This window comes from Carya illinoinensis, chromosome 1 (assembly GCF_018687715.1).
Source record: "Carya illinoinensis cultivar Pawnee chromosome 1, C.illinoinensisPawnee_v1, whole genome shotgun sequence".
Taxonomy (NCBI): Eukaryota; Viridiplantae; Streptophyta; class Magnoliopsida; order Fagales; family Juglandaceae; genus Carya; species Carya illinoinensis.
Genome location: NC_056752.1, coordinates 42,213,123 through 42,222,338, shown reverse-complemented (window position 1 = coordinate 42,222,338; position 9,216 = coordinate 42,213,123). Strand labels below are relative to the sequence as shown.

The 9,216-nt window shown below is 35.5% G+C and overlaps 1 protein-coding gene across 2 annotated transcripts; it reads right to left on the bottom strand.

The window, feature by feature from the left end:
• Window positions 1–198: 198 nt before the first annotated feature.
• Window positions 199–8,600, bottom strand: LOC122275066 (cyclin-T1-5-like). Of its 2 annotated transcripts, XM_043084011.1 has the most exons (7): window positions 8,406–8,600; window positions 6,950–7,517; window positions 6,780–6,861; window positions 6,112–6,246; window positions 5,315–5,490; window positions 928–1,073; window positions 199–582 (listed from the first exon to the last, which is right to left on the bottom strand). In XM_043084011.1, the coding sequence occupies exons 2-7, from the start codon at window positions 7,507–7,509 to the stop codon at window positions 551–553; spliced, it is 1,131 nt and encodes a 376-aa protein (XP_042939945.1). In that variant the 5' UTR covers window positions 7,510–7,517; window positions 8,406–8,600; the 3' UTR covers window positions 199–550. The 2 variants fall into 2 exon arrangements, with proteins under 2 accessions (XP_042939945.1, XP_042939952.1); XM_043084018.1 differs by lacking the exons at window positions 199–582; window positions 928–1,073 and adding an exon at window positions 2,350–4,811.
• Between the last annotated feature and the right edge of the window lie 616 nt (window positions 8,601–9,216).

Sequence of the window (9,216 nt, the reverse complement as noted above, 5' to 3'; positions counted from 1 at the left end):
AATCAACCCCGCTTTATGCACTTCAGGAAGGACTCTTTTGGCATCACCAATAAATCAACCCTTCTTTATATATATATATATATATTCAACAACATACCTGAAAGTCCAAGACAAGTTATCGCAAGCGGCTTGGAATCTGGGCATGCCACAATCCACAAGAAGAGATGGAAACACTCAAAAGAAGCGAAAACAAGGTTCTTGCAGATCCATGAAACAATCTTGTCGTTTATTCTTTTTGTACCATCCTTTTCAGAAATGCCGAGAAAAAAGGGACCACCTTCTTTTCTCAACTCATTTGAACGATTTTTAATCATGTAGTGGCACAATCAGTCCCTCAAACACATGGTCCATCTCCTCTAATATGCATACTGGTGATCTATTTCCTATCAATCTTCTTGCACTAAAACCTAAACTATGCAGATGATTGTTTCATCATTTCATAACTCATCTATCCCAACATACAAGAATATTTACCCACAAAACCTGGAGAGTACCATCACAATAGAACTGACCCAATTCTATGTCCCAACTGAGTATTCAGCTAGCCTTCTCAGAAAAGCTCCATCAATTGTTGCGATACATCTGCATCAAGTAATCAAGCATTAATTAGCATCCAGCACCATTCTTGCCAAGGACTTAAGCACAGAATTATTATTCAATTTTAGAACATAAAGACTGATGCTTCTTGAAGATTTTATCCATATTAGGTTTTTATGCTGTCATATATTAATGATGATGATGAACTTTGGCATCCATCAGAGAATTGTAGTCTTCTAGAGCGTGGCACACACTCAAGAAGTAAAGTTCTTGAAATGCAATGGTGATAATTTCAGTTTAAGTTTCAAAGATTGCAAAGGGTCACCCAACCATGCATAACAGAATACATTGAGCATAAGTTCAGGAAGTAAATCACCACAATGGTAATACCTTGAATAATTTCTGGAGTTGTTTGGAACTCCTGCCAGATATTTTGATAAGAAGTAAGATCTAAATTCAAAAACTTAGAAGCTAGGTAGACAGCTCCAGCAGCAATATGATGAGATTTGAATTGCAGCCACAGTGAGCTTCGAAGTCTGCAAAACAAAGTATTCAACAACTTTAGAAGGTGATCTTAAAGCAGCAGAACGTTCGCCATTAATAAAAGCAGGGAGTGCGATACATGAATAGTCAAACCAACCATCTGGGGCAACACAAAAAGAACATTCATTTCCTCGTACAATGAAACACACATTTCCACATTGCCAAATCATGTCAGCTACAAAGGTACAACAGTTATCCATAGCAGAAGATAAAAGAAATAAGACAATTAATCAGCCATTCATTTCAACTCAAATGAGCAAGTCAAGTTATTTTACCTTACCAACTAAAAAAGCAGCAACTCAGGTAGAATAGTATCCAAGAATCTCTGCAGGATTGCTGATAGAGTACCAAAACTATAGCAAACAAGTTATACTCATCTAGTGAATACACCAAACTCCCAGGAAAATTTCTGCTGCTTGACCTTTTAACTCCAGAGATATATGAAATTCAAATGAGAAAGCAAATAGGAAGTAACTGTTCGTTGCCATCAAACCTCTTAAAGCAAATGCACATATCCCGGCTTCTGGACAGGCTGGTTGACACGCATGCTTTTGTGCTAATATAGCACGCATATAAGCCCCACTATAGAATACCACCCATAATTCTCTATTGTAAACAGTATCACAGGCATAGATAACGATAGAAGCATCATTAGTATCATATTGAATGAAACATTAGGCACACCGAGAAAAAAAATAAACATTAGGCACGATCGCCTTGTATCTTTTTTTATTTTTAGTAAACAAATTTTGTTTTCTTTCATTGAAGTAGTCTTTAAAAGTAATAGATGCATGGTTTTGCCTGTTGATAAGCTTTTTGAAAAAGCAGAAAAGCATGCTGTGCTACATGCAACAGCATGGTTCTCAATAAGAGTTGCTTTTGCAGACGGACAAGGGGTTTTGTAACAAGGGAGGAGAGTAAATTAGGTAAAAAAAATATAATAGACTTTTTCTTTTTTCATTTTTTATAACTTTGTTTATTGGGGGGGGGGGGGGGGTCTTCTAAAATATTAGATACCAACTTGAGAGTGGTAAGGTTTCAACATATAAACCATTTTTTTTGTAATGTAACTAATGTTTTCTTCCTTGAAACCTCAGCAATATATTGAAAAACTACCCCTCGTTGGGATGGTCCCAATAGATAATGCATGTGTATGCACAATGAAAAGTTTAGAAGAATTTGCACAAAAGAAATAAGTCAGGGAAAAAGACACCTTGGCAACTTTCAAGTGACCAGGGACAGACTGAGAATATGGCTTCAATTCTTTCCTTTTTAAGAATTGATCAACATTTTGAAACTGATCAACATTGAAACTACGACAAGGGGGAACTTTTTAAGAGGGAGAAATTGATCAACATTTCGAAACTACAACACTCTCTAAACAACTTAGATGGTCTTTGGGGAGATGGCGCAGCCCCTTCTCCTTGCCGAACGACAGCCCATGGAGATATTGAAGAAGGCATACAGATGCCGCTTTTCACTTTGAAAAAAATAAAGATGAGCAAATATCATCCCATTTCACTCCTTAAAATTTAAATCCATAGATATGCAAACTTTGAGGAAGAAGAAAAGCATGATCTGACAGGGTGCAGCCTATTGGTGAAAGGACAGGCTTTGATATTTTAGAGTCCAAAATATCAAAAGAGATGCAATGGCGTCAGTCAATATACATTGAAACAATTCTTCATTACGTTCCAATATCAACAACTTCAAAAGCTTATCAGGTTATTTATAACACACACACACACGTATATATATATGTATATTTTTGATAAGGAATAAAGAGTGTATCTATATATATACACACCTCAAGAGTAGAACAAGCAGTAGAAATGGCAATGTAACATTGACAAAAATGAAAATATGATGGTATTGATGACAATGCTGATTAAAATGGTTATAAGATTTCAAAAAAAAAAAAAAGGATTTCACAAGTAATTAGAAAGGAATAGTTCGTTAACATGAACGGATTGATTTTATCCTTCATACCTCAGATATTTTTTGTTGATATTTAATATTAGGACATCCGAATCATGAGGTTATACCATTTTGGGAGATGGAGAAGAAATTGGACACCTTTTTTTTTTTTTTTTTTTTGGGTGGGGGGGTGGGGTGTAGTATTAGCTGCAAAAATACAAATGATAAGGCAGTGTGAACATCAAAATAAAAAATATAAATGTGCCCCTCAACATGGATAGATGGGCACATATGTCGCAAGGTTTATTTGGTGTGGGAATAAAAATGATAAGGCAGTGTGAACATCAACATCAAGATTTGATGATTCGATGAATCATGATAAAGAGTTAAGCTATAAGTAAAGAGTTTGCAAAAATTTTGGCAAGCAATGGTAACAGCCATTAATGTTTACATCTTAGTTTATAATGAATCAATGAGTGAATAAAAGAAGAAGAAATGACTCCCACTTCATGTTTATGCTTCTTCTTTGTTATCAGTAAATAAAATTTTATTGAGAATAGGAATAGGCAAGAATCTAAGTAAACGGAACATATATAAGAGTGCCATCTATGCATGGTAATCTAGTGATAGTTATGCTTTTAAGACAGAAGGAAAAAAAAAAAACCAAGAAGATTATTTAGATGCTAAACAGTCTAATTGATCCTTTCAGCAATGATCCATCCCAAGTGAGTGGTATTAGAGAATTTTTTAGTCAGCCCTTCTTTTCAACGGGCAAGAGAAAAATAATAGGAAATCAAGTCTGTCCCAAACCGCAAAAGACTACTCATAGAATACATCAGACGTGACACTTCTACATTAAGAAGCAACAGTTGGAGCAAGGTTTTCACTCACATAATGCTTGGTTAAAACTGAAATCAAATTCAAGTTCCTTATTTTTAGAGAAGTTCATTTGAAGTACTAAGTACGAGAGGGTGAAAAAGAACACGACTTGAGTTTATCAAAACATCCAAACTAGTTTTGAAAAATACAAAAAAGGAAGCAAAATTAAACCAATGGTTCAACGTTTCATGGCAGACAAAAACAACTTAGCAACAAGTTGGGTAACCCCAAATAGGCCCCTAGCTAACTGAACCCTCACCAGAAAACTCAAAGGCAACAAAGAGAAAGAAATTCCTACCCAAGAAGGTCAGTATCGACAGCAAGTGCAAGTTGCCATGCCCTAAAATTGTAAGTTTTTGTAAGAAGTCTAGAGGGCATTCTTTTTATTTCTCTATTTTTTTTTATAGGTAAAAGTCTACGGGGCATTCCATACAGATTCAAAGAAAGATGAGAGGAAAAGAAATAAATCAAAATAGTAAAGAAAAAATGGTTTTGCAGGTCCTGTGGCCATCTTTGTTTTTTCTTTTTTTATTGGCACTGGGTGTCCAGGAACAACGTCCCAACTAATCCCGAGAGTGCACAGGCTCTCGGCAAGGAATTTCCCACAAGTGCACCTCAGGTAATTCAAGGGGAAAATCCCCCAATCCGATGGCCCCCAAAGATTGTTTGCATCCAGTGGAATTTGTACCTTAGACCTGGGGGAAGCATACCCCCAAGCCCAAGGCCTTTACCACCTGAGCCAACCCCTAGGGGTTTCCTGTGGCCATCTTTAGTAGCCAATGACCAAAATCATGGGGTTTATTGGTGAAAAAGTCATCAACACCACATCAGCAGTTCAACTTCAGATGTAAAACAAAACTTTCCAAGAACAGCATATCAATCCGCCAGGTAAGAAAATCATATATGCGAGCACGCTAATCAATCTTGTGTAGACCCTGCAATTATATGCATGCCAAAAGAATCAATATCCCATATGAGAATAACTACAGAGTAGCTTCTCAAAGAAGAAAATTATTGACACAAGCAAAAGTCAATTTTGAATTGCCCAAAGAAAAGGGGAAAACCCAGTGTAGCCATCCCATTGGCCAGAAACTCCACCAGAACCCAATCTGCTCTCTGGTTGACCTTCTTCTAAGACCCACTGCCCAAATCCTGTTTCCTACATTACGTGTTCAACTAAACTACTTCGAAAGGATACAAATTTATGACAATGGACAGGCCCAAACCACGAATGAAAAAAACAAGGTCAGGGTCAGAGTCAATGCATTAACTAAGATCAGCAGGTTCAAGGTGCACATCTTCAGGTGAAGTTCAACATGAGCTAACTAGACAGCCAATGCAAATATATTGCACTAGCAGGAAATATAACATTTGATTAAAAAAGAAGAAAAACTATTGACAGCAATTTTTTGATAAGTGCTGAAAGCAATAAACTTACCCTTCACTGACCAAGTTCAATGCCAAATTGACCAAAACAGTTTGTGAAAGACCTAATTTCTCAAGAACAGACGTAAGAGGAGCATATGGATGCTGAACATTAAGCTCAAAATTTAGAGTAGACAGTATCCTATGCTCAGCCTCAATCACTCGTTCCCGATAAAGCTCAAACCAGTCCTGTTTAAAACAATACATATCATGTCAGCATATGTAAAAGTTGCAGTTTTAAATTATTTTTTATAACCAACAATACATTTTAGAAGCATATTAATGGACACAATAAACATGCAGTAGAAGGAGCCTTACTTCTGTACACAAAACACCTTAACTTTGAATTTAAATGCACAACAGGAAATACCATTTAATTTAAAACAAGAAGTGTCAAACATCAACAGTGTGGTTCCTAAAACAATTTTAGAATTTCTGACCAATCAGAAACCACTTTTGATGTGACATATTCTTAAGGTAAAGCCGAGACAAATAATCCTTCAAATGAAAAACACATTCTTTCTCAGTTCAAATTAAAACATAAATGAAACCCAAGTGGTAAAGGCCTTGAGCTTGGGGGTATGCTCCCCTTAGGTCTAAGGTTCAAATCCCCTTGGCTGCAAACAATCTCTAGGGGCTATTGGATTGGAGGATTTTTCCCTTGAATTATCCAAGATGCACTTGCCAAAAACTTGTTGCCAAGAGCATGATTAGTCGGGACATTGTTCCCGGACACCCAGTGCAAATAAAAAATATATATAAATAAATCATAAATGCTAATGATTTGTTTTCCTTAATGAGGCTACTTACAGTAGGAAGCAAATGGGACAAGAAAGAAACATCCTGCCTACGGGAAATTTCACAAGATGCTCTTAGCACATTGTTTAAAGGGCGTGGAGTCTCCTCAGACTTTGCAGCGAGAAAAAGAGCGGCAGTAGCAATCAACTGCAAAAGAGACAGATCAGAATCAGTAAGTAATTTGCCACAAGATTGACAAAACAGATCAGGATCATAGGAGCCATTGTCAACTGAAGCCAAATTTCCAAAAATAAAGTACTTGAAAGAGTCGCTAAATCTAAGAAATGATTATTAAACTTTTCTGGATCAATTACATAGATGTTACATGATTTAGTCCAGAAGAATCTATCTTCCTTTTGTTGATAATTAAAAAAGTTGGAACAAGAACATAGATCAGCCCATGAACAAAAATAAATACAACAAGAGCATCTCATCCTTTCAGAAGACATCAACTTCCTTCATTATAAACTGGAATATTATCCAAATCTCCCTTGAGATGAATGCTCTAAATAGTACAGGTTCTGGGAAATCATTATTTTCTGACAGTGCATGCACAATTTCATATAGGTCACAAAAGTAGAACAAGTTTTCCTACCGATATCTTACTGAGTTCTTGGTCATCTATTCTATGAAAACTTGTACAGATGTACTGCAAATTTTACTCATAACAGTAAACTCACAAATCTATCATGGGAAGCATGTGATTGTCGAACAAAAAACCGGTGGCACAGAACCATGGCAGTGCCAATAGTGGTTTGGGGCCTGCAAGATGCATGCCACAGAATGTCAGTTATATCAAACAACCTTGCAAAAGAAATAATAATAGTCCAGTTTGAAAAGAAGAGCTTACAACTCGAGTTGCAATCCAAGATTCTGAAGGAAGGTGCAGTACGAGTACCGCAAATGAGCTTCACGAAGAGCATCAATACCATCTTTTCTTGATGGGGAGTGTCTCTCAATCTCATCCCTTGACATGAAGGCTGGTTCATCATCTTCTAATTGTGAGCGTTCACGTTTAAAGCTAGTGGACATAGAGGCCTCCACATTGGGTCTTGTAGGACGGACTGCGTAATTGCAGGTCGAAGGGGCCAAGTCATATGTCCCAGGCAACACATAGTGTCTCCCATTACCTCCCCAAGTAGAAGCTGAAAACTTTCTCCTTTTCAAAGATGGCACTCCCATGCCATTACGATTAGCATGAGTGAAGTTTTCCGGCTTAACATGATAAAAACTGTCATTATGCTGCCAAAGTGTCCCCGGGAAGTCATTCATATTCCTATAATTCCTATTGTTATTATAATTGTTCCTTCTATTCCTGTTGTTGTTGCTGAAGTTGTTCCTGCTGAAGGAGGACCGATAGTCATCAGTAGTGGTGCCTCCTTGCGAATGGAAATTCCGTGGAAAAGACATTTCTGTTCCTGATATATAATAGAGAAGATAGATAATTTCAGAAAATTTAAATGCAAATATGATTTGCTTTAACAATTTAACAGTTACAGACCAGAGTCCAATGACTGCCAAGCAATCGTTAACATATTTGCTTTTTGTTAAATTTACGTTCTTATTGGTGTACTCTTCTTATTCTTAGAAAGTACAGCCCACGTTTCTGAGATTTAGACATTTACAAAGCTTAATTGTATACCATATTGACATTCTTTTAAGTTTCTGTTTATACGGCTCTTCATTCAATATTTGGGAGAAGAAAATTTTCATTTCATATTAAGAATGTATGTACCAAAGCAGCGAGATGTAGAAAATCAGGGTAACCTAGACCCTGAACAATCGAGGGTTTTTTTTTATTTCTTTTTTCTTTTTTGGATCGGTCCTAGGCTCTGATAACTCAAGGGCTTTCTTACCAATATAGTTTTTTTTTTTCTTTTTTTTTTTTCCTAACGGCGTGAAACCACACCAAGGCAAGGCCCACCCTTAAGGACTAAACACAGATACATGATCCCACCCACAAAAACACAGATACTCAACCCAAGCCTGCACTTTGATCACTAGAATTGCATTCTCACCAACAATAATCTACCCTAATATATATATATATATATCGATAACACCTATTAAAAAAACATACATATCAATAACAATCATAATAATAGTGAAAATAACAAAGCATAAACAACATCAATTCCATAAATATTAGAGCAGACGGTCATTAAAATTAAAAAAATATTAAAATGAAACAACTCTAAATGAGCAGCGAAAATCTAAAAGGAAAAAATATCAAACCCTGAAAACGAAGAACAACAGCCAAGAAAAAAGGTTTAAAAAACGAAGACAAAGATGAGAGCAATATTTACCTGACAATCGAGGAAATAGATCTGAAACTGCGTGAATTTAGATTAGGTTAGGGAAGAGACTAAGATCGAAATTGCGATGAGACTGGTTTCGGTGGAGGAAAGCGTAATAAAGGAGTAAGAAGAGAGAAAAGGAAGGCGAAGCTAAATAAGAGGATAAAATCACCAAAGGGATGTAGGTGAGTTGGACCCGTAAATATAAATATAAATATAAATATAAATATATATATATATATATATATATATGTATTTTAAAGAGACCGGTAAATATATTGGAAAAAATGGAATAAAATTATAGGGATAACAAAGGTTGTTGGTTTTCATCGGAATTCGGTGAGACTCTGTACCACCAAGGCACCAACCACCCTCAATCCACGTTTTCTTTTGCTGCTGTACTTTTCCGTATCTGTATTCAACACCGATGCATTCAATTTCCGTTCGGATTTGAAAAATATTTCATTTGAGTTTATTTTATTTTATTATTATAATTTTTTAAAAATATTATAAATAATTTAATTATTTTAAATCTTAAAATAATAATAATATTAAAAATAATATTTTATTTAATTTTTATCTTTTATTTAAAATTATCTCATTTCATCTATGAATTCACACAAACTTAACTTTACTATTTATAACCTAACACAAGTTGTCATGTAATTGCAAATTTTTTAAAATCTTTCTCAGTCTAAGCATTCAATCTCAAGGAAAATATCTCTTAAAAATTATATTTTTGAAATGTTAAAGACAACGTTCTGTATAATTATTTTACAACTTTAATTTAAAGGAAAAAAATACATTTGGTGAGACCTTA

Coding starts and splice junctions, on each gene's coding strand:
- LOC122275066 (XM_043084011.1), bottom strand. CDS start 7,509: ATGTCTTTTCCACGGAATTTCCATTCGCAAGGAGGCACCACTACTGAT. Junction 6,862..6,949: donor CTTGGATTGCAACTCGAGTT/GTAAGCTCTTCT, acceptor TGCATCTTGCAG/GCCCCAAACCACTATTGGCA. Junction 1,074..5,314: donor TTGAACTTGGTCAGTGAAGG/GTAAGTTTATTG, acceptor TTTGTTTTGCAG/ACTTCGAAGCTCACTGTGGC.